General features: G+C 40.8%; 1 protein-coding gene across 1 annotated transcript in view; it reads right to left on the reverse strand.

The window, feature by feature from the left end:
* CACUL1 (CDK2 associated cullin domain 1) overlaps nucleotides 1-25,342 on the reverse strand; it is a 47,769-nt gene extending 22,427 nt beyond the window's left edge. The window contains exons 1-5 of the mRNA XM_014872562.2: nucleotides 24,991-25,342; nucleotides 18,792-18,918; nucleotides 14,514-14,616; nucleotides 5,628-5,723; nucleotides 1,104-1,206 (exon numbers count right to left, since the gene is read on the reverse strand). Of these exons, the coding sequence (XP_014728048.1) occupies nucleotides 1,104-1,206; nucleotides 5,628-5,723; nucleotides 14,514-14,616; nucleotides 18,792-18,918; nucleotides 24,991-25,252 (691 nt within the window). The 5' untranslated portion in view covers nucleotides 25,253-25,342. The remainder of the gene's footprint in view (nucleotides 1-1,103; nucleotides 1,207-5,627; nucleotides 5,724-14,513; nucleotides 14,617-18,791; nucleotides 18,919-24,990) is intronic.
* Nucleotides 25,343-26,023: the final 681 nt, after the last annotated feature.

Here is a 26,023-nt window from a genome sequence, read left to right on the forward strand (position 1 = left end):
CAACAACACATTTGACATCACTTATGCCAGAGGTTGATTCACTGTTACACCTTTGCTTTGCCACTGGAATAAAAAATTCTTTGCCTGAGAAATGCAAACATTTTAATATCAGCCAAATTTTCCATGATCCTGTTGCAGCAATCATCTTACCAGGTTTCATACTAGTAATTCTCTTTGGTACAAAATAAAACATCAGGCCCATGGCTAGGCATTTCTCATTGTTCTGCTATTTTTAAGGAGAAGTGCTCTTAGCACATTTTTTCAGATGGCAAGAAAAGACTTCATCAGAGCTGATCTCCATCCCTGCAGGGAGCCAGGCTCCCTTGTAGTCACCCTGTTCACCCACCCCTCTCCCAGGAAGTCACCTCTCAGTGAACCTGAAATAACAGCAAAGCTCCTTCTCCCCAGCTTGCCTGCAAAGAGCAGGGCATCGCTACCCAAGCACAGACAAAAGGAGCAATAAACTCCACTGCCATTGCCCTAATGCTCTGCTAGCCGCCCTTCTGAGGGGCCAAGCAGGGCAGCACAGGTCCCTGCGCTCACACAAACACTCTCAGAGGTGGCAGGTTTCAGACAAACCCTGTGGCTCACCACAGGAGTCACACTTCCCATTCAGTGCTCCTCTGGGTATCACTTGAGGCACATTAACCCATTAATCTGAGAGAGAAACTGCTGCCAGCATTCTGCAGCTCACCACCTCCAGCAGTACTCGAGTACATCGTGACAATAAGCCCAGAGATATTCACAGTTCTTTGACCACACCATGTTCTCAGTAACACCTGTCAATATTTTGATGATGAAGTTGAAAAGTAACAGCATAAACAACAGAACAATAAAACATTCATTCTGCCACAATCACAAATCTCAAGGGAAAAAGACATTGGTTCCCCCAGATCTCAAGCAAAGCTTTACTTCACATAAGGTCAGATTTCTGACAAAAATAAGCTGAATGTGTCACATTTCCTCATGCCTCAAAGGAATTTGTACTGAAGTTCACTAGTATTTGGCATTTTATTCCTATTTGCTGTGGATTTCCACAGTATCTGAAAGCACTGTGGCTCTCCAGGCTTCCATTATAAGAAAAATTCAACAGCTTTACTTACGCATTAGGTTGTAAATGTGCTTTTCTGCAACATGTTCCGTAAACAGCTTTATAAGGTCATCTTTTAAGTCTCTGTTTAGCTTGGTTTCTATGTAAAATTTATTCTGGAAAATAAGACAGATGTTTTCAAGTTTGTTTCTCATAATAGCAAATAAAATAACTTATTTTTTCTCCATGAAAACAATTCAGAATATTAAAGTCGTAGAATATTACACCTGTAAAGTGTTGCCTTGGTGACTGCATTTAAACTAAATAGAACATTCCTGTACAACAAAAAAACCATTGGTGACAAACCTACTTACATACATACAGCCATACATATTTATTTTGTTTTCTGTATCTAGAGCTATACCTCCATATTGATCCAGACTGAGCTTATATACAAAACACTTCAATTTAGAACTTCTGGAAATGTTGTAAATTCTCTTAACACCAAAATACAGCTGGACATCATGTTTGTAATGCAAAAAAATATTTTTTCCAATGACTAAAAGTGATTAAGCCATTAAAATAGATGGGTTACAATAACAAATCGTCAGCATTTATCCACTTCTGTGGTTCATTGATAATCTCAGAGGATAGCTACTCAGAATAAATCAGCTGTAGAAATAAGTGATACATACAAATCTACACTAAACTAAACTACATTAAAATTTTCAGGATTCCATTACTTTGACCAATTCAGCATTAATAAAGAATTCATCTCTTTGAGGAAAATTCAAAGATAATTCTGTTCATGAGTTCCTCGAGAGCCCCAATACCTAATATACTATTTAGTATCAATGCTCCGTTTCCTGCAATTAATAGCAAGATTTCTTGTCTGAGTCTTATTCATAGAGGTGTTTTAACAGCTGGGGGGAAAAACTGCTTCAAGATAAATCTCCTAATATTAAAGAGCTGACTTGGAAGTAGAACAGTTGAGTTAACTAATTTGGACAAATGGTGTAAAAGAGTTAAACAGATAATCTACCAGAAAATCAAGTAAAAAATAATCCACAGGAACACTTATCTGAGAAATTTACTAGAAGAAGGGATATCTTAGGGGAGAAAGGTTTTTCCACACTTTAAATCAAGTTTTTCTCCTATTCACTAAAGCATTTAACAAAACCAGAACAAACTCTCAGAACACAGATGTTTTTGTGTGAAACCCACTCATGTTTTTGTGTGAAACCCATTCTCTTGGCCATTACCAAAGCTACAAACACACTGCAACAATCTGTCCAGACAGAAACTCCTTAAACTTATGAGAGAACATTTACCAGCAGTTATTTACCTTTAATAAAGATTGAACCTGGTAGAACAAAGGCAATCTGAGGGCTGAATACATGTCCTTATTATAGTTTAAGTTTGTTGCAGTGATGGACAACAGCCTTAAAAAGGCTTTTTTTTTTTAATTTACTAAATTTGCTGCTGGTGGTTCTCTCTGAACCCTAAATTTATCCTGCCTGTAGAGGTTTTATCAAGGACTAGGACTCAGCTGTTTCCCCACACCTGGGCCTGTGAACAGAGATTGAGGGAAAGGCTCTGCAGACAGAATAACCTAATTAGAAACATTAACTTATTGGTAATGGTTTTGGTCAATGGTGAATTGCCATTACAACAGAAACCCACAGCAACTAAAGATACACTTGGAGGAAGTGTTAAGCCACACACCACACTCCAGCCTTTCACCAGAACATTTTCCTAAAACGGTTTGCACAAGATGTGCTAATTATAATGCTTTGTTTTGCTCAGGGGCTGGAAAGCCTAAACTTTTATTTCTAGTAATTTCATTACTAGAAAAGCAACAAAAACCCCCCACAACCCAGCAGTTACAACACAGTGCAAACACAGAAGAAATGTAAAATACTCTTCTCATTTGCTCACTTAGAAACACATTTCCAAAAAGAAGTTTCACTTGTGTGAGCTTAAACAGACAACGAAAAAGCATCTAACTGAAGTACTTCATTTCCAATCCACAGTGCTGAAAGGAGAGAGCAGAAGAGCTGCCACCTCTCCCATTCTTGTTAGGGGTAAGTCTGGAAGGTTTTCTGTATAACTTGACACTATCTAGGCTGTGCCAGTAGTCCTTGAAAAATGTCTGAAGTTACATAAAGGTCTAATTGACACGTAAAAAATAAGCAGATGTGAGTAACTGAAAAAGTCAGGTATGAAACAAACATTAATTTTACACAACAACTTATGATAAAGCAATCTGGCAAATCTTAGAAGATAAAATTCAATTAATATTAAGAGGAGATCAATAAGTGCTTGAAAGGTGTGCTTATCACATCATACTCACATATACTTGTATATACAGACACACACAAAATGCCCTCTAGCTGATAAGCAACAAAGTGCAATATTGCCCAGTAGGGAAAACAACATTTTGGAGGCAATGAAAATATTTTAACTGTCCCAAAATCCCAGTGCTCACAAATGTAAGGCTCATATAATGTGATAAAATAACAGAATTTCAGCTATATCTCAAACTAAAATGAAAAATTGAGATTCTGTAAGAAACATATATCATCTAAATTTTATTTTTTATTCAAGTGGAAATATTTTTTCATTCACATTGTGATATGTACAATCTGTAAGCAGCCAGAATCATCTCACCTAAATTTACAAAACAGTTTTCTGCTAGGAACAAAGCACTGTGTATGAAACTGACTTCCAGTTTAATTTGCTTTACCTTCAGTTACATCCCTGAACTTCTGAAGGAGCCTAAAACCCAGAAAATCTCAGAAGGTCTTTTGACCTCCATGCTTTTCTGACAAAAAGAAAGCAGTCTAAGACTGAAAAAATCCATCACCACGTGAAAAAACAAAGTGCAAAAGAAGGAAAAAGAAAACTTCCTCAGTTGCAAGGTCGGTCCTCTCAGCCACCCCTCCTGATAAGCCTGGAAACACCCCTTGGCCACCATGCACACACAGGGTAAGAAATCACCTTTCCTGCTTTGCTACATATGAGGAAAGGAAAATGCTGCTGCTTCTTTTAAGACATACAGCATTAAGACTAAGACAAAATATTATGCCATATTCCAGTTTGACATAAAAGCTTTAGTTTTTCCTCAGCTTCCTAGATTTTAAAAATATTTAAATGCATATTAGAAGTTTTCCTAAGCAGCAATATAATTATCCTTTCAGAACAAAGTCCTCAAGAGTAACTCAGCAGCCTTGGAAACTCCTGATTAAAGCAATCACAGAAACGGAAACCTTGTCACCTCTGACATAAAGGCAGAGTTTAACAACTTCATCCACTTCAAAATGCTTTGAAAAGGATCTATTAAACTAACTGCAAAGCTGTAATTTAGACTGTAATTAGGCTTTCACCTCTTGCAGTTGTTTTTCAATTGTACTTTTGGACCAAACAGAGGAAACTGCTGTTGGTGTATGAGAAAACTTGATTAGACACTATAATGTAAGATTGTAAGACTACCTGTACATAAAAGTACTTCCAAATGCATGCAGGAAAAACTAAAACACATTTTTCACCCTGACTTCTCCTGACATATTTTCCACATCATGCACAACACTGAAATGATTTCAGTGAAAAAGTATGACAGCTAATTTGCCATTAGCCTTATAAACCAGCTGTACAGCTGAGCCAAGTCAGCATTGCTTTTGGCAGCATGGGGAACTAACAGGTAACAGAACCAGATAAAAGGGCAGATTAGAAGACACCAAGTTCAAGAAAGGCAAATGCCTCTTTTAATGCAACAAATCTGTAAGGTGACACAATATCAAAATACTGTGGCAAGTTATTTAAATTCACTGAGACACAGAAGAGCCCCCAAAGGCTACTGCTTCCAAAACGCTGTGAAACTACCAATGAGAAAAACTTTGAAGAGTTTCAGGCTTATTTAATATTTTTCTTTTTTTTTCCCCCATTTCTAAGTGATATCAAAACAAGGTCAGTTTCTGGGAGGACATATTTCATGCTTAAGTTATGCATTACCATAAAAAAAAAGGCAACAGGAGTTTTGGTACTTGGACAAAAAGGATGCAAATGATTGGTTTCTGAACCACTCCAAGTACACCTGATAGTGCTATGAACATCACTTTATCTTCATCCATCCAACACTCTGAATTGCTTTACCAAATGATAAAGACATTTCCAAGAGACATCTTCTTGTCTTTTCTGAATCTGTACTATTTGAAAGCAAAAAATAATCATCTCCACAACCTGCCCAAACTATAAAGTCAAAACTTAACAAGTCAATAAATAATTGCTGTTCAAAAAGATATAAATACTGAACTATGTGAGATGGCTTTTTTGCCATTAAAATCAAAACCATTCTCCCCACTCCCAGGAAAGAAGTATTAGGGCAGAAACCAACTACAAAACTCAGCATTTAAAGGCATGGCTTCCCCTTCCTCTCCCCATACAATTTAATCATTATTGTTAGGCAGGCACCAAAACTAGGCATGGCTCATAAGTTTTACATGTCAGAAATCATTATAGCTGCATTTTATTCTTTCCACTTTCAGTCAGCATCTTGTGTATGGACATATTTATTTGAAAAGAATTTTCTTAAACTTACCATATATATGAAAAGAGGCACAATGCTCTGCAATGCTCCCATATACTGTCCAAGAGCTACGTTAAATCTTTCAATATAGAGATCTGGAGGGCTGGCCTGCAAGAAACCGTAAAAGTCAGGTTGGAATTTGAACAAGAGAAAGATCTGGAACAGCATGGGCTATGCTTTCATAGCAAACACAAACAGCTACAAAGGATTTCATACACTAGGTCCACACAAAGCAAGCCACACATCATTCCAGAGTTTCTGCTCTAACTCCCTCCAGAAAAACCAATCTCCCTTCAGTAACTAGGTTTTGCCTAGGACTACACATCAGTGCCCAGCACAAGGTCCATTCAATAAGAAATACAGTCAGCCTGTAAGAAGATGACATTTAGCATATGCAAATAAAAACACTTTTCCAAGACCACAGGTTTGTTTTGAAAGCACCAGCTGTCATGCCTAAAATCCATAACCAAATCTGCACAAGTGCTGTAGAGTGTGCTCCCACCCCCCCGAGCTTTCACTCCACCAGGGCAGGGTGGCACGAAGCTGCTGCTTTGCAGCTGAGCTGGCAAGTGTCACATCCTGCAGCTCCAGGGAACACTGTCCTCCACAGAAAACCTGTCTAAGTTACTGCTGGGTCACCTTAGGCAAGGCAAGTGCTCAGGGGGCTCATCTTCACAAAGAAGCAACATCTTCAGAAAGAGTTCTGCATTCACGTCTCATGCTCCAGGTTAGGCCTGTGGAAATCTCCAGCAGTGCTCCAATACACGGAGGTGGAGGCTCCAATCCCCCTGGAGCCTCAGCCTAAACTTGGCCACACAAAACCTGAATTTTTTGGCTACAATATCCTATTTCCCAAAGAAGGGTATAAGGAAGCTAAAAGATCTGTTCAGCAGCAGGTGAAGTTAGATTGAGAAGAGAACCAGAAGAATGGGAAGCACTAAGCACTGTCTCTGTTACAATAACCTTTTGGTGGCATGCAGGGGAGCTGCACTGCAGCATTCAGAAGTGCACTTAGATACCGACAGCTGCAAGTGGAGCTACAGCAATGTCTTCCTCCACTATCCACTTCTCCACCCCAATCCTCCCCCTTACACTGCCCTACCCCTGGCCCAAATCCTGCTTTGGTCTTTCCAGAGGGGCTGGGTGGCTGCCTGAGCTCCTACTGCTCACATATATAGATACCTATACAAACCCAAGGGAAAAGTGTTGCCTGCTAATGAGAAGCATAATTTCTCTTCCTCTGCACTGTTTTCCCCTCTGACAGCACCAAACCAAAAGAAGATGGAGAAAACAGCAGTAACTGAGACCTTGCAAGAAACCAAGTTCAAAGATTTTCCTAAAGCCGAAACATCTGTGGCATGAGAAACACTCAAGGCTTAGCTGCACCTCAAGCACTTTATCAGAACTTAAAGCTATCTTCAAGAACATTTTTCAGCCTTTGTATGGACACTCACCAGCAGTCCTAAGAGAAAAGTTAAAATTTATGTTAATCTTTTGTTCTATTTAGGATTATAAATTTATGATCTTTTTTTTCCTTCAAAAAAGCTTCTTTTGCCTCCCTTCTTAATATGCTTAATGAACACGTGGGTAATTTTCACAGCAAACACCAATACAGAGCAGACAGTTCAGAAAGGAAAGCAAAACTGGCAAAGGAAGAAAGAGTGTTATTCCATATGCAGTTGCCAAAGGCTATATATGGTTATTCCTCATTTTGATCCTAAGGTTTTAATCTTATTGCAAATGCAGTTCTCAGGGGTGGCCAAACAAATTTTAGTTCAAAATGCCAACAACGTATAAAAGCGTCTATGAGCTCCAAGGACTCCCTTTCATATACAGCTACATATACAATTTGTTGCAAATAACATGCAATGAAATCTGCATTCTAAGCAGTATGTATTCCTGCTTCACTCCTTTTCAACCTCAACTTTAAATATGGTTATACTCTCTGATTTGTATACAGCTTCTAAGATGAAAGAAAAAGGAAAATTCTACTTGAAAGAACACGTCAGACAAAAGGAGACCATAGCCTGACACAGGGCACCACTCTTCCCTCACTGATAGTTTGCCATTTTCATTAAAAAAACAAAACAACAATAAAGTCAACAAGAAAAAACATAGACAGAAGCTGTCTGGGCAGTGGAGATTTAATCCCAGGCAACGTGTGCAGCCAGTCTGCCACACTTTTGACAGAGGATATAAGCACTGGTATCTTTTTTCCCCACTGCAGATGAGAACTCTGCTAGCTCAGCTCCCAAAGACCGTGTCACAGTACGGGAGGCTGTTAATGAGGGCATAACATCTGCACACTCAGCTGCCTCCTGACAATGACCTCAGGAGCCCTTCAGTGGAAGGATATCTGGGAGCTGTCAACCACCACCTTGCCTTGCAATCAAGTGGAAAACAGCTGCTCTGGATAAAGACAAAAAAAGCTAAGAGAGGTCCTGATGGCTTCAGAGGAAGTGCCTCACTAGTGTCAGGCAAATATCAGCCCTTGGTTTTAACCTCTGCAATGCAGAAATTACGGTGTTGTCTGCTTTATCAGCATGAAATGTCACTTTTCAATTTCATTCTTCTGATAGCGTTTCATGTCAAGCCTCAACAGCCAAGACATTAACAGCACTGGACAACAACAAAAACAAAAAACATGACAAACTCTGCTCAACTAAAGCTTGACTAGAAAACTACCAAAATACCCAAGCCAAAGAGAAATCAATAATAGTATTTTCACAGCTCATCTATGAATTACTGTAATCTGTGTGGGGAAAACAGAACCATCTGTTTTCTGCTCATCACAGTGTTACTGCCAGACTGAAATCAATTATTTGCTTTAGCACAGCATCTTTCTCCACATCTCCACATTCATATTTATAGGACAGTAACTGGAGCTGGAATAGTTTTATATAAACCACTTGAATTTTATAAACTAAAAAGCAGTACATGTCAACAAATTCATGAGTAAACAGAAGTTGCTAAGATTTTTATATTAAGTGGCCATGATTAGAGCTCAACTTGCATTTAAAATCTATACTTATTCAGATATAGCTATTACAAGAAAACCTCAAAGAACTGCTTTGGCTAACACTTTTTACTCCTGGTCCTAGTCCAGAAAAAGAGAACACATACATTCAGCTGTTTAAATTATAGGGAGAGGGGCAGAATTAAGCATTTACTTCTTACAACTCCCCAGCAACTATTAAGTCTTTAAATCCACTCCTATCTTACCTAAGGCATATATTACAGAAGCTAAACAAAAAGACAAAATACACACTCCTAGCCTAAGGTTTCCCCGGAAAGAAGAGGATCCCTCATTCCTTCACTCCTCATCCTGAATCCTATCAAACTGTCAATTTGGGATGTTTTTTTGTAAATTTGTTGGTTTTTTAGATTGATTAGTTTTTTTTTTTAAACACTCTGACAGGTAGACATTTTAAATCCTCTCCTACATTTGCTCTTATCTACCACTTGTAGGGTTAAGAACAGTTTTCCAGCAACAATTGTATTGTGTGTCTGTCCACAGGAGCACTGAATGTTTGGTTTAATTTCTCAAACTGATGCAGTTGCATTTGCTTAACATCTTCAGCTTGGTTGTGAGTCAACTGCTTCTTAGAATAAAATACTATGGCTGCTGTTTAAGAGCTGATGTTAAAGACACAATTTCATCTCCTTACACACCACAGTGGACATCTCAGCACCAATAGAAATGAAAAGTAACAAGAAAATACATTTGAGAAAGGATGACATACAAGACACAGTCAAAACAAGCAGCTAGAAGTCCTGCATACTAAATTACCTTTCCCTTATTTGAAATCTAATATCTAGGCATTTCAATGCACTTGTGGGCAAGGAACTATACATCTGAAAAAGATCTGTGCTTTTTCAGCCTGAAAACCAGTCTCAATATCATTCTTAAATTGAACATATGAAATCAGAAGGCAGCTGCTGGCTCAAAACAACTCAGAAATAGCTCACAAGAAAGAAACAGAGACAACAGTTCTGTGCTTGAGGAACACAAAGTTAATCTGTTTCTGAAGAGCTGTCTGGCACAACCTGCAGTAGGTGTAGTAGAGCTTACATTCCTATGGTGAATGGGCAGCTCCATTTTCCTGGGAATATTCTCCCTGCCAAAATGCCAGCACATATGCTGCAGCATCCTTCCCACACCAGCCAAGTGAAAAGGGAGAATGGCTATGACTACACAAATTAACCTGTTATTCATGTAAGTGGTGTGAATCTTTTAAACCACTCTTTGTTCTTTCTCAAGAAAATAAAATTTGTTTACCTTGCCTTGCAATGTATGTGATGCCCAGGTCTACCTCGCTCAACTTTGGTATTATTAAAACATTTTACAAAAAACAGACATCAAACCAAAGCACAACTGATTCAAAGGCTGTGTATTCCTAGCCAAGCCTGCACTCAAACCTATTCAAAGCCTCATGACATTTTCTCATGTAACTGTCTTACAGCAGGTTAGCAGGTGTGGGCCGTGTTCCATTCCCATTCTACATGCTTGTAAAACAAAAAGACATTGTATCTAAAGACCATCAAACTATGTAGCAGTAAGAAACCTTCAGAGCTTTTCTATCTATTAAATACATATTAATTTGTGCTGTATTTACTTGTATCTTTCTTGAAATTGCACCAAGGTCTGCAGCCCCAGTGTAGTGTGACACAGCACTAAACAGAGCTGCAGGACTACAAGCCTTTCCAAAAAGCTGCAGGCAAGAATGCTCCTCTCAGCTTAACTTGCTGATGGTTGTGCCATTTCTAATGGCAATTCTGGCAATATGGTCACTCCTACTACTTCAAGTCAAAAGCCATCCACACACAAAGATACAAACATTTATAACACTTCTGGTTTCTACCTTCTGAGTTCAAATCATCCATGTGATCTGATTCAGTTCAGTGAAATTCACAGCCATAAATTCATTTTAATACTAAAGCTGCTTTTGCTGATACCTTTACCTGGTAAAGGTATCTTTGAGCAGCTTAAAGCCCTCATTCAGGATACCTGACTCCCATACACATTCTCCCAAGGAAACAGCAAGTGGGACAATACTTTCATACACTGCACTGACTGGTTTGAGAGCTGACAAGACAAAAAGGCTGAGAAGTTGTAATGATTAATATCAGGCAGGAAACCTTTCTGGCATTGCACAACAAAGACTATAAACCTGCAGGTCCTGGGGGCCAAACAGTAGACATGCAAATTATCTACCAACAGCAGTGACTCCTCAGTGCAATCATGTTCATTATAAAAAATAGAATTCATCATCATAAAAAACCCCACCACAAACAGAAAACAACAGATCCATTTTTCTCTCTTCTCTAGACAAAAAAAAGGGGGCAACAAGACAAATAAAAGGTTTTCAGCTCTAGAATCATTTCACAAAGGAATTTATTCTAACTAAAAGGAAAATATTGCACTGCACCTGCACAAAAAAGCTGCATTTGTAACAAGCTACCTCAAAGCCACAGCACATTCTGATTGTCAATGCTTTAAGTACTTTCCAGCATCTTTTGCTGAAGAGATACATAATAGGTAAAGTGCTTAATTTTAAAGTACTTTATCAGAGTGCAGAAGAATAAATTAAGCCAGAAACACTAGTGCCTAATGCAAATACAGTTTTATTCATTTTAAAGAGATGTATTTAATTTGAAAGCATATGTTTGTGTATCCACCCTACCTCATACATCTGAATGACTCGGCAATTACCCACAAAAACTGCTGATATTATTTTAAACCACAACATAATGAACAATGTCCATTACCAGTGAAATGTTTCCAAATAAAGCATCTTAGAGAAATCATCTGCATGCTATAGGCTTCACAGACCTCAAGACAACAGGAAACAAGTTAATTTGTGTTTTTTGCAGCGACACGTTATTTTTTTTTAAGCTGGCAAAATTCAAAATTCCAATCAACTCAGGAATTAGAGAGACTGAATTCTCAATTACCAAAAGTCCCGATGGTAAAACTCTGTCTTAACTAATGTAGAGAAGCTGGTCAGGCACCAGCTGCACGGAAGGAAAGCAATCCTGACTGTGAGTCTCTCCATAGCGGTGTGAAGAGAGGATCATTCCCTGACAGATACAGTAACTAGGCAGCTGGAAATGGCTGGGCATGCAGGAGCCCCAGACCAGCCTGATGACAAGCAATTCATCTCATCTCAGAGTACCAGCACTCTGCAAGCTTTGCTCACTGCTTTGCACCCAATGTCCAACATGCAGAAATACACCAGCCCAGCTACGTTTTCCTATGGCCTCTGCCACCACTGAAAGAAACTCTCCCGAGCCAACAAGCTGTAAAACAAACCTTCAGGAATGCACAGGGCAACAAACACCAACACCACACAAGGTGTCCTGCAGTCTGCAAAAGCAAAAGTCACATGGGATGACCAGGGTTTGTTCTGAGTGTCCCTGGGACACCCAGCTCAGGGCACGAGTGTCCACCACTCTGCTGATTCCAGCTGTGGCCAGCTGTTCAGGCAAGCACAGGGCTACACACACAGGGAGGGGGGAAATAAATATATATAGGGAGTTTCTGCAGTCAATGCCCCGAAGAGAGAAACCGAACTCTATTAAGACTAAATCCATGCAAGAGCAAGTCTGACCAGTCCCCTGAGGTGCTCCCACTTTTACTGTTTGGTATCTGAGTTTTACTGGCTTGGCTGTTGATGAGGTTCCTGTAGGAGACAGCTTGCTCTGGCATGTTGGTTCCATGCACACATTCTGCAGCCCACTTGCCATTTGGCTGTTACACTGCCATGCAAAGAAGGTGCTGGCCCGTCCAAAGAAAAGACATTGCATTTGCCTGCCATTTCAGTGCCCATAACCATCTGCTTTCTTACACACACCAACATTCCTGCTTCTACTGGGCTACTTTTGCATCTCTGAACATTAAAAACCAACAACTTGCATCAAGTCATAGCTTGCCAAATAAACAGAACTCTTAAAAGTTGTTGGCAGGTGAAAGAGATTATGTCAGAAAGCAAAACACCACAAACTGTACTAAAAGGATTCACATATATATGGTTTTTTCATTGTTTGCCTATGGGAACCAGAAACTTCCAAGCAATCAACATTTATAAAGCAATTTGCTATTGTTGCTAGAGTGAAGATCTAGAACTGCATTTTCGACATAAACCTCAAGTGACTGAATGTCACCAAAATGTATTAAGATCAAAGAAGTATCAGGATAATAAAACATATTTTAGTAATTTCTGAAGAGTAAATTTCACAACCCACAGCTAAAACAGTTTCTTTATAGAACAATTTTTTGAGACACATAAGAGTTTTACCTCCAGTAGCTCAAAAAGATCCATTTGTCATCTAAACGTCAAGTCATGTTCACACAAAACTCACGTAATGCACTCAAGGATGGTATCATGTTATATTACAGGTGTGTCTAACCTACATAAGGAAGCTTTTGCAAGGCTAAGATTGCATTAAACAGTTGTCTCAATTATTCTTTCAACAAGCTGATGTTCAGAAGGCAGCCTTGTTTTCAAGCAGAAGTATTTAGGCTCATATGTGCTAAAGCAAAATTTAAACAGCTGCTTCAGTTTTGGGACTTAGGAGAAAAGAGTCACGGATTAGCACGGAGTAAAGAATTTGGGATATTCCCAAATTCAAATCAAATTAAAGCCGTGTATTACCATGGGATATATCAGAAGAACTGGCCAAACCTGTAAAGCTTAAATGATTCATAGTTCTCACAAACAGAAGAAAAAATGTACAGGCTGCACCAGCTCAGCAGAACCAAGGGAAGGCTTTCTTTTAAATACTACGTTCACCAACTCCAAGCAATTTTTACAGAACACTGGGGCTGTCACTCCATGAGGAATAAAGAGAACATAAAAGAGAAAAGAAGAAAGAACCTAGCAAATACGATGCCTATTAAATGCTGGGTGGTTATTTTTTCTTTATAAGGAAAGCCACAGGAGGAAAACAGTGCAACAAAAAGGACATCAGAGAGATCACAGCGCTATATATTTTAGGTATGCATGTTTAGCCAGAAATATCTGATGCAGTTAAAGCACTAAGACTGTTTTGGGCTGACAGAAATTAGTTATCAAAGCATTAGAAACACTGAAGAAGCTGCTGTAGATAAGGGTTTCTTTGTGTTTGGCTTCTCTGCTTCATGCACTGCAGATCAGTACAGAATTCAAACATCAGTTATGGAAGTGAAAAAAGCTGCAGAGAAAAATCAAGCAGTGTTGCTGCTACAACAATGACAATTTTAAGTTCATATCTGGAGATTCTAGTCTAAAAGGAATGTTCAACAAGGAACACATGTGAAAACAATCATGGATGCACAAGTGAGATGCAAAGGAGGATAGGGATATACAAACTGCACATATTAGGACTGCTGTAAACCACTGACATCTACAGATAGGCAAGAAAAATGCAGAATAAGGTGTAACAGAACTCCAATTCTTAACTTATACTTCACATTCTATACTTAAGTCACTTAAATTTTTTCCTTTAGATTTTCCTTTTTGTGCTGCTTGTGGTGCACAAGAATTATAAACAGTTTATACACATTTACACAAGAATGGCAGACATTTATCTCACGTGCTCAGATACATTTGACTCAGGTATTTACATCCCAGATTATACAACATTTCCCATTCTCCATTATTTCATTCTGTATCATATACTCAGGTTTAGCCACTGCTCTCCATGTGGCTGAGATCTCCAAGGTCTGGCAGTGCCAAACCTTTGGATCTAGTGGTTGGTTTTCTGTCTAACAGCCCATTAGTGAGTGAAGTAGCTGATAATTTTGCAAGTTAATGTAAATCAGTCTTAATAGCAATCCCCTCCACGGGCCACCTACATACTGCTCTGATACAATCACAGATCCCAGGAAAGAGAGAATTAGATTGTGCAGCTTCTTACCTGCAGCTCCTTTGAGACTCTCTCTAAGTGGTTAGTTATCTTTTTTATTAGGTCACTATACATCTGTTCCGAATGCTGCTGGCATACACACTTATACACACAACTGCAGAAACAAATATAGGAACAAACAATGAACTTACAGCAGTTTGCAATGAAGGGTAACAGACTTCAAAACATTTTGTTCAAGTTACAATTTAGAGGATAATCGAGTTAACTGAATGACTGTTGAACTTTTAAATGCAGTCCTAAGTTTGAAATGAGCTCCAGCAGGCTCTTACAGCTCCTCTGGAGGCTCCAGGGTGTCCATCCCACTCCCCTCCCACAAGTTCATTTTAACTTACAATGAGTTCTCTTAACAGTGCACTTCAAAACAGCCAGGACAATTCTGTCAACAGCACATTCCTACTTCTGGCTTTTCTCTCTCCTTTGTGAATGAATTCTCCATTAAAATAAGCAGGTTTAACAATTCTATGAATATTCTAGAGCAAAACCCTTACTAAAAGAAGGGGAATGCTGACAAGTATCATAGAAGTTGCACCAAAACCATGGAAGCGTTAGAAAGAAATGGCAAAAGTTGTAAAATTAGACCCAAACAAGCGTCTCCATTCTTTGTTACTTAAATTCTAAGAAAATTCTACACTTTCATAATAAAGAAAGATGAAGAAAAAGAGCTATAAAAATAATTCTGCATTCTATGGTTTTGCTATGTAAACTCTGGTATTCAGTGCTACCTTTGATTCTTAAGAACACTTTATTGCTCTCATACTGCAATATAACACCTGCAAAACAAGCCTGTTCATTGAAGACATATTTACTGCGGCTGTAAAACAAATACATGTAGTACTTTCAGCACGATGTGACTTGAGAAGTCATCACTGTCAGGACTAACACCAACATCCATCTGTACCAAGCAGCATTTACTCCTCAGTCAGCATTTTGAAATTTAGCTGCCAAATCCAAGAGGCCCAGGGTGACTTCACCTGGTACCTTAGGCAAGTCACATCTCTGTTCTGCTCCCCTCTCCACTCCCCTGTACCAAGAACTGTGACAGCAGGCAATTTAGGCCAGAGACTGCTCTTAGGACATGTGCAAACAACTGATTTCCAGGGAGGTCCAGATACCACCCCTGAAAAAGCCCAAAGCTAGGGGACAGCAACACTGTATCTCTGTAGGGGAACTATGACTTCAATTCTCTACTGAGAAGATGGCACAAAGGCAAACTACCAAGATGGCAAAAGTCTACTTATTTGGTGAACTAGGTTATTACTAAAAAACCAAGACTCCCTACACCTCTCATACTATTATATTTTAAAAATGACTGAGTATCTGTAGTTTGATATTACTTAAATATATAGTCAAGAGCATTCTTTTTCTTTCATATCAAGCCTACCAATAGCAGATCCTATATTGAAACAAGCAACTGCAAAAGAGATTTTGGTACAGTGCTCTTTGCTGAGAGCAAAAAACATCAGTTTGGTTTGGATCAAAGAGAGAAACACTGATAAGAAAAGTGAGACTGATTTTTGTGACCTCTTACAAAACCAGCCAGCTGGGTAACCACAGCAAATGGCCACACATTTGTTTGCTCCATAGCTAACCAGTATACAGCACTTCCCCAAGTTGACTGCTTTATTTGCATGTAACTAAACTGAATTTTAAAGTACACTTCTCCTTAGTGTTGCACACACTATTGCTGCCTCTATTTCTGCAACGTGTTCTGTAGTCAAACACCAGTCTTCCACACACATAGGGTGTGTTTACATTTTATTTGAACACTTCTATTTAGAGGTTCCTTCCCCATTTGAGATCCTGTTTTCAGTTCCTGATTGTGGGCTTAATTCTGTGAATCATCCTTGCTCTGGTATTACCCAAAAGAAGTCACAAGCTTGTTAGTTCTTTAACATAACCAAATACCTCAGGAAAAGGAAATCCCAAAAAGGACATTAAGAGGGTAAGCAGTGGGTGAATATCCAAGCTCTCTAAGCTGTCCTAAGCAACAGAAATCTGCACTGCACCTGGAAAGGAGTGGAAGCTGCCAAAAGTACAACTTAGCTGCTCATATTTTCCTCATCTTAAACGTTCCTTCACACCTCTCTGCCAATTTATCCAACTCTTTGCTAACTGGAAGTGACTGCACAAGCAGGCTTTGGACTCGCAGTTGAAAACAGACACTAATGACACTTTGATACCTTACAGATAAACTGGTCCATGGTAAATATCTGTATACACACCCTGGGAGTTATCTCCCAGCTCTCACTGCTGAGGAATAAACACCTACAGCTAGCACTGACCATGTCAAATATAGCAGATATCCAAATATTTGGGTATCTAATAATGCATTTTGAGTTTGCATTTGCATTTGAACTTGATTCTTTTAGTCACCACAAAGATGACCAAAACTACTAGTGTATTTTCAAGACAGTTTCACTGTAAAGAAGAAAAAAATACATGTAGCTATTTGAACCACTTCAAGAAATATTCCATTTTTCAGAGTAAAGAACTGGCTTAGAAGCAGAGAACATCTAAACTCCAAGTCTGCTACAGACTCTCAAAAATATTCCACGCAAACATCCTTATTAAATTCAATTTAAAAAAAAAATCAATTATCCTTCCCTTGACAATCCATCTTGTCAATCAAAGGAACAAAAAAACCTCCAAAATCAATCTCCTGGTTGGAAGAGGCTGTGGCAGAGTAATTACAACCACAGACATAATTTTTAAACAAAAACTGACAGATCAGCTTTACCAATAACACTAAACTATGGAAAATCTTTAGCTTTAGTAATAGTAAAATATATGCAACAGATATCCATGCATCATTACAGTCCTGCACCAAGTGCCCCAGATGTACAGGGGTTATCCAGGAGAAACCCAAAACCCAGTATTCCTTCAGTAAATAAAACTTTTGAGGAGTAGAAAGATGACAAGGATGAACTGCAGTTATCTGCAAACCGTAATTAGGTAAAATTAAACTACTAACTTTGCACACCTATTCTTTATCAGAGATGACTTTTGAGAGATGTCTTACTGCAGACTGTTTGCACATTGGGGGATTTCAAACTGGGAAAAGATTGTGATTACTTACACTAAAGCTGGCTCTCTTAATTCAAACAACCATCTCAATTATTTATACACATGATGACTGAGATCTGAGTCCTGATAAAAGCAGTTCCAAAAGTTTGGAGAGTAAAGAGGAAGTTTATTGAAGTTTTCAATGGGAACTAAAGGGCAAAACTGAACACCTGCCTTTCTTTTATCTCCTTTCCTAAGCCAAAGAGGCTAAGAGCAAGTGGGTGTGAGAGCTTCAAGCTTTCAAAAACAGTCATCAGTGACTGTAGCTGGCAGCATTATTCCACAGAAGGCAACAAACACTCTGTGAAGAAAACCAACACAGCAATGCCACAGTTGTGCTGCTGGCAAGGGCCAGGGGTTTGAACAGCACCTTGGCCAGTAAATCCAGCAGCAGTCGCCCACTTTCCATCCTATTCACCAACACCCTGAACACCTGCCACCGACAGAACAAAATCTCCAGTTTAGTTCATCTCTTAAGAAACTACCAGGTCTCTAAATCATTTAGCACTTTGGCTTGGAGCAGTAGTGTGCTGGGGAAGCAAACCCCCCACCACCCCCAGTGCTGAGCACTAGTTTAGCCTGAAGGGCAGTTCTGTTGTGTCATTAGATCCCTTTTAAACCAAACTGCAGCTCCAAGACAGGCACAGCCCAAGCCTTCTCCAGACAAGAACGGAGATACAAAGGAGTGTCCTTCAAACTGCCTGGAACTGGGCAAGGGAAGAACACACCAAAACACCTGAGGCAAAACACACTAATGACAATTTACATCTAAGGACCTTGGCACCAGGTGCTTCAATTTCCTTCTGCACATCAACAATACCAAATTGGTTCCTATTAAATATCATAAAGGAGCCTTTTGACACATTAACTGCCTACCATGTCAATCTCTTTGGAGAATAGGATGCTGAGTCTTTAACACATTTCCTAGTACATTATACTAAGCAACTGTGATGGGGTTTATTTTAATGTTAATGTTTTCAGGACTTCTGCATTTTAATTCTTTAGCATTTACTCCTCTTAACATGGTATGTCAAGATATGTACCTATTGTTCACTCTAACCATTTAAACAGTACTGTATTTCACATAACTTTTCCATTTGTCTCCTCAAAGGTACAAAATATGACACATGCATAGACAGCAAGTTCAAATAAACATTTCCTTCTAAAGAAAAAATAAGTTATGTAGCATTTAAAGTATTTCCTTACCTGTATATTTGTTCATAGGAGATAGGGATGTAGTCACCAGGACTCTGAGTTAAAAGCTGATCTATGGCACTGTCCAACTTTGGCCAATATGTGCTCTTATAGTCTTCAATTGTAATAACATTCATTACTGCAAGAAAAAGACAAGAATAGATTTAGTAACTTCACCTAAAAGAATAGAAACAAGTGAATGCTCTGTGATTTCAGATCACACCAATAACCAGGCCAAAAAACCTGGGAACAGCTCACTTCCACCAAAATAACTTCATCTAAAACTAAAGCCCAGACCTCTATTTGCATCTTGGTATTTACAAAAAATAAAATCAGAAAACTTGCCAAATCAGTGCTTCCAGAGCCTAAGTAACATGGAAAAGCAAACCCCTGGGAGTTCTAACATGAAAATATAATAACAAAAATTCATTAAAATATTAATTCAGGCTAATAAATGACGTAACTTTGTGACAGTTCAGAATCAATTATTAACACAGTATCTTCACATTCAGGAGAACAAGCTCTGGCCAAGACTGGTAGGTTTTTTTCCTGCTCCTTCCCAGTAGATGTATTAATTTCAAAAATCTCAGGTGGGACCAGCAGCTTCCTTGGTCTAAAAGATGATGCAATTCCCTCTGCCTTCAACTGCAGTTAGGCTTCCAGGCAACTTTTTTGAATCTGAATTACAGTTCCCCTCTAGCAGGGACAATTACACTCCTTTTCCAGATAAGGATCACCACGGGGAAGAATAGGAGGTGTTTAAATTAGCGTTCCCCACTGCTCTCTGATCTTCCTCCTGAGCTTCCCAACTGCACCCTCTTGCAACAGTGACTCAGGGCCTTCTCAGCCACGGAAGGGTTTGGATCTCTCTCTTTTCAGGGAGGATTTCTGAACCAACCACTCGTGGCTCAGTTCCAACAGTTTCACACCCTCCCTTCAGGGCTATACTCACAGCACTACCTCACTGCCTTGTCACACCACCACAGCTTCACAGCACCCACTCAAAAAAGCCCTCAGCAACCAACAGCACCTCGACCAAATCCATGATTTGAATTCAAGCAATGAAATCAAATCAAATCTATCAAAACAAAAAAGGATCAAAACAAAAAAGGATCAAAACTATCCAGCCTCGGAAATCTAGAACTATTTCTTCATTTGAATTCCACATGTAGGTCTGGTCTAAATGGAACAGTGAATAAAGACACTTGTCACCCCACACAGATCAGTTTAGACACAACACTTGAGTGAAATACTTTGGTTAGGGATGAATTTTAAATATATGTTTAGTAGATTCACTGATGGGTTTCAGAAGCAATATTTTTGAAAGGTGTTTTCACAAGGGGTTGAAAGGAGCTGGGTGAATGAGTCACTTTTGGCAGCATTATAAGGAACAATTATAAGGAAATTGGCAAAATAGGTATGAGTATCATGAGGGAAAAAAAAGGATTGTAAAGAGAAAATTAACAGAGAGCGGTGTGAGACAAGGAAGTGTTGGAACTCTATTTGTACGAGCAAGTACTGCAGCTTTCTCTGTGTGTCGTGTTAGGGTATTTCAGCCAGAAACTTTGCTTAGAGAAGAATGTTAGTGCAGCACTCCTGCCTCCTCTTCATCCTGCTGCAGCCACTGGTGCCCTCTTGTTTCACAGCTGTTACAGAATCAGATCTAGTTAACCTAAAAGTGTCTGAGCAGTGACCAGGTCCTCACTACCACTGCAGGACACTGCCCAAGATCCCAGGCTGCAATCTGAAAGAACATCAGTGTTTGCTAACAAGAGAGTGAAGGTCACAGGGCTGGCTACACAACCACCAGGATTTCAGTTAACAAGTCCAACAAGTCAGCAAGAGCAGGGCACGTCCCTGGCAGTAAACTCAGCCCTTATTCCTTGCCTTGCAATGCCTTGTCTGAGTTCTCATCCCTACGGAGCCCACAGATGTTCTCAGGAGCAGCTCCACAGAGCAGCTTTATTAGTTCTACTTAACTCAGCAGCAAAACCCGAGCTTTTGTTTTTTACTTTGTTACCCAGAAAATACTAGGTTGAAGTCAGCATTACACATTAGACCATGTCTTGCTTTAAGATTTCAGTGTATAATCATGCCCACATCTGGTTTAACATATTAAATAAGCCCTATTAATTTCAAAGAAGATAGTCAAGTTAGATTTGGGAACACTGCAAAATAATTTTGACAGGCTATTGAGATGTTAATTTTTTTATTTTTTTTGCAACATGGAAAAAGAAAGCAGCAGCAGACAGGAAGGTCTGCCCATTAGACATGCTGCACAGGTAAAGCACAAAACGAAAAGCCCGGTGAGACTTCCGTAGAAGAGCTTGCAGAGAAAATTCACTGATAAATTCACAATAACATTCTAGAAAAGCTTCATTCTCATTCAAAAGTCTCTTACAAGTACTATGTAATTTGATTTCCACACTTCAGTTCTGAAACTAAGCCAACCACAATATTTACATAGCTAAAAGTCCAAGACTACAAACTGAACAATAATTTTATTCTTCTAATCTAGAAAACAAAGTACTTTAGAATTTTAATAATTATCACAAGTTAGTAACATCCTTTCTCTCCTGGCAGTGCTTACACACACAGAAGTGAAGGGTGGGCTAAAGATTCTCCAGCTACAAATTCTGCAAGAACACGGCTGAGACCAGCAAGGAAGGAATCACACAGATCCTTAGCAAGGAAAGACAGATTGCCCTTTATTCTTTTATTTTTCTCTCTTTTTAGGATGTCATGCTTAAATGCTTATCACTACATTAGGTGTTCAAGATTTAAAAAGAATTTGCCCAACAGCTTCCACTCTCAAACTGAAATGTAGTCGGTTTCTGGGAATTGATATTTTGTAAGAAAGCATTCTAGAATGCAGGATTTTATCCAACTCCAGCAAGGCTGGGGAGGTGAGGCTGGGAGAGAAATCAGTCTGACAGAATCTAGAGAAGTCAGTATTTTCCAGAGAATTCAGCATTTTCCAGAAAATTATTAAAGACTTCACAAGTAAAGCTTGAGCAAAGATCTACTTTTCCATACAAAAAAAAAAAAAAAAAAGAAGTTCAAAAGGAAACCTTTAAGTGAAATGCAGCAGTGAAACCATTTCAATAAAAAAGAATATACATGAGCTATCATAACCTAGATGTATCAGTATTACAGTCATAATGGAAACACAGTCTGCTCCAAGCTACTAAATTCTTTGATATCAACTTCAATGAAAAGAATGGCAAAACCCACTAAGATTAAAAAAAAAAAACCACACACCCCCTCCACCAAGAGTAGGTATACATCCCCCATGAAACTGGTAATAAAACCTTACACACAACTCACTTTTTCAAATGTGTAGCTAAAAAGCAACAGAGAGAGCAGGATGGCTGATCCAACCTACTGCCAAGTAGGCAGACATCAGCCTGACAATTATCTGTCATTTATTCTGGCAACAAAAATGAAAGAAAGCAACCAAGCATCTTGCAGAAGCTGTATTTCATCTCACCAAGTGAGATACACGAAACTTTACTGCTCAATTAGCAGTGCACCCTACAATCCTCAATATTTTGCTAAAGTGTACAAACTCTTCAGGCAGCTGTCCAAGAGTCATCTACAGACTGTGGCCCTGTGCTTCCCTTTTTCTCAGCCCCCGTGTGCATATTTTCACAATAGATTTTGCTCTGCCCCCCTGCCTGACACATCCCAGCATACATTAGCAAGTTTATGCGTTTACCCTGTGGTTGCTTCCAATTCTATTCTATTTTTATAACCTGCTTCTCAGCCTGCATTAAGGCTGGTTAGTAAGAGTAACTTTTTCTTCATCAGACCATTGCCCACGCAGCAGTGCACACACACTGCACTGAACAATGTTATGCAACAGGGAAGGCAGCAGATTTAATGGATATACCAGTGCATACAACCACATGTGCCTGACCCAAATGGCACTGGCATCAACAACACTTGTAACCACCCTTTCTTGGAAAGGATAAAACAAACAGGATGGAAACTCTTCACTGTTCACCACAATCAAGTTATGCTGAAATCACTACTATGGAAGAGTTTTTCTTAAAGCACTAAAAGTTCTTAGTCTTCTTTTCTCCCTCATGACCTTTGAAAAATACTTTCCACAACACTACTGCTTTATAAATCCACAGCTATGACTGAATGACTGAAGCTGATCAATTGCAAATATTTAGTTCTAAGTTTACTACAACACAGAAGTTTTTCTTAAGTTGCTTTAAGTAGAAGAAAAGCTATTCAAGAAAAACTATTAAATTAACTATGCATTATTCTAACTTTACCTCTAAGTCTTACCAAAATCTCAAGGAAGGAGAATTGGATTTAGTCTCTTTGAAAGACAGGAAGGATACTCTGTCCAGGACAGTCTCTGCATCATGAAGCAAGGCAGGAGTTGTTCTCATTCAACTGCAGAACTGCCTTATGCAGAAGAGAACAATCAACTTTTCTATCAAGCTTAGGACTGGTAAACTTCTCCACACATGTTCTCCCATTACTGGGACAGAGCAGGCAGGAGGGATCCAGCACATGCTGATTTATATCCAAAGTGACCTTTCTCTCTTTTTCTATATGTGAAAATCAAACAAAGGTGATTAAGGGATCCTCTGTCAGAGCCAGGATAAGAACAAGCAGGACCCCATCTCAGCTCCTTCAGGTTCTCAGTCAATACTTCACTGGAATTGTTCAGTTCATTTACATGTGAACCATCACAACTATCCACAACACAAAGGTGTGGAAACCTTATAATGAATTTCACTTAGAGAATTTTCTGTTTTGCAGGAAAATATTTTTTAAAAAATACATCAGTAAGATATTATGTTGGGATAGCACTGCTGGAGAAGTGAAAACAAGAACTCCAAAACCACACCCTAAGCAAAATCATGCTCTGCTGCTGCTGCTTCTCCCCCTCAGACATAAATTGTGGATTAGCTGGAAAGTCATCTTCCCACTTGCTGGAAATCCAGCTTGAAAACCATTTTCATTCTGAAACAGAAGGAAAAACTAAGATTCTGAATGTCTGGACTAGGACTTCAAGAGCCTAATTTAGTAAGGTGGAACAACATCTCATTTCAACTGTCTCGAGGGTTTAGAAGCCACCCCAAGGTACCTGGAGCCCTGACAAGCAAGGCAGGCAAAGTGCCAGGGAGCTCCCAGAGCCTGGGAGTCTTAACTTCAAAGCAGCCAGCCTTGGCCATGTGCCACAAAACCCAGGCTTACCCAAAAAGCAGAAATCCAGAAGCCTGAACTTTGAGCTTCTGATCATCTCTGGACATGGACAGGTGACAGGCCACTGGGGAAAGCAGCGAGGACACACAAAGTGCATTTCCCATCAAAATTTTATCGTGGCAATTACACGGTTGTACTTCCAGGAATGCTTTTAACTATCCAAATCCAAGTTTTCTGACCATGAAGTCAGTCGGAAAGTTTTTGAGAAAAAAAAGGTCTATTTTGCCCAGACGGGTGACTTTTGGAAAAAAATTAGAACCGAAATGTACAGCTAAAAATCTTCCCTTGATCCTAGCTCAGAAAAAAAATGAGTGAAAATGCCATTTTTGCTAGAAGCTATACACAAAAGCCATTTTGGAACCCCCAAGGCCAGCATGGATGGAGCTCTGAACAACGTGGTGTAGAGGAAGGTGCCCCTGCTCAAGCAGGGGGCTTGAGCAATATGGTCTTTAAGGTTCCTTCCAACCCAAACTGTTCTGTGATGTTATGATTCTATTTTTGGGGCTAACTTGGGTAAATGAATCCTGCACCGTTCTCATCAGACCTTTGCAGATACTCATCCCTCCAGGACAGTACACCCATTCCAGGGGCTCTGCCCACAGCTGCCACCAGCAATCCCGAACAGGCTTCCAATTCATCTCTAGGTTTTTCAGGCTGAGCGACAAAGTCTATAGGAAAGTACGATCTGAGCGAAAACGGTTCAGAAAAAGCAGCGGCCAAGAACCCTGCCCACGCTCACTCTCCAGGTCTACAGCCACATTTACAGAGACAGCAAAGCAGGAGAAGTTGGGGCGCTGTGCCAGGAAAGGTTATTTTCGCTTTCCAAGGCGCCTTAACCCGTTTGACTTCGCTTCGAGAAGGCTCTCGAGGCGAGACCCGGGTCGGGGTAGGGAAGAGCTGAGCCCGGCCCCAGAAGGGAGCGGGGTCAGCGGGCTCAGCGCAGCCGGCGAGGCCCCCCCGTGCCCAGGCCCGGGTCACTCACGGAACTTGGAGGTCGAGGCGCTGATGTTGATGGCGGCGATGGCCCCGGCCGCCCCCGCCCTGCCGGCCGCAGCCCCCGGCTCGCAGCCCCGCAGCCCCGCGCCGTTGTGCTCGGGCCCCGCGGGCCGCGCCGGCCCGGCCGGTGGCAGCAGCCGCTCCCCGAGCAGGTGCCGCCCGTAGCCGCCCGCGCCCCAGTTGTTGTGGTTCTGGTCGTCCATCATGGCCTCGCCGCCGCCCTCCTCCTCCATGCTCTCCTCCTCCATGGCGGGCGCCTGGCTGCGGGAGCGGGGCGGGATCAGCGCCCGCCGCCCATCATCGCCGCCGCCTCAGGCCCGGCGGGGCTCGGCGGGCTCGGCCCGGGCCCCAGCCCAGCTCCGGCCGCGCCGCGCGACACTTCGCGCCGGGCGGAACGCGGCGGCCACGCCGGGCGGCACCGCCGCGGGGCATGCTGGGGGATGTAGTCCTGCGGGGCGGAGCGACCGGCGGGGCGCGGAAAGAGGCGCGGCCGGCTCGGGGTCCGTCCCCGGCCGCTCCCGGGGCTCGGCCTTCCCGGTCCCCCGGCGCCAGGGAGGTTTTCTCTGGAGCGGGGAGGCTCCGGCAGGGCCGTGCGGAGAGCGGGCCCCGTGCCCACAGCGCCCCCTGGCGGGAGCGCGGCAGCCGGGAAGGGCCGGCTCTCGGGAAAAGGGAGCGAGCATGGATCGGGATGTCACAGCCATGTCACAGCCATGTCACAGCCATGTCACAGCGATCTCACACCCTCTCCCCGCTCTGCCGCACCAGCCCGGGCCACTGCAAAGTGTCCCTGCCCTTGAGGGGCTTGGAAACAAACCATCCTTAAGGTCCTTTCCAGCCCAAACTGCTCCGGGACCTGCGAAGTGCCTGCACAGCGCTGCTCCCTTCTGTTCTCCTGCTAATAGGGGGAATCATCTGCACAAATAATATATAAGCCCGTTTGTCTTGCAATAATCAATAGAACAATTAAAAAGTTGGTTTTTTTAATATGCTCTTCGCCATGAACTGTAGTCATAGGACAA

This window comes from Sturnus vulgaris, chromosome 8 (assembly GCF_052056855.1).
Source record: "Sturnus vulgaris isolate bStuVul1 chromosome 8, bStuVul1.hap1, whole genome shotgun sequence".
Classification (NCBI taxonomy): Eukaryota; Metazoa; Chordata; class Aves; order Passeriformes; family Sturnidae; genus Sturnus; species Sturnus vulgaris.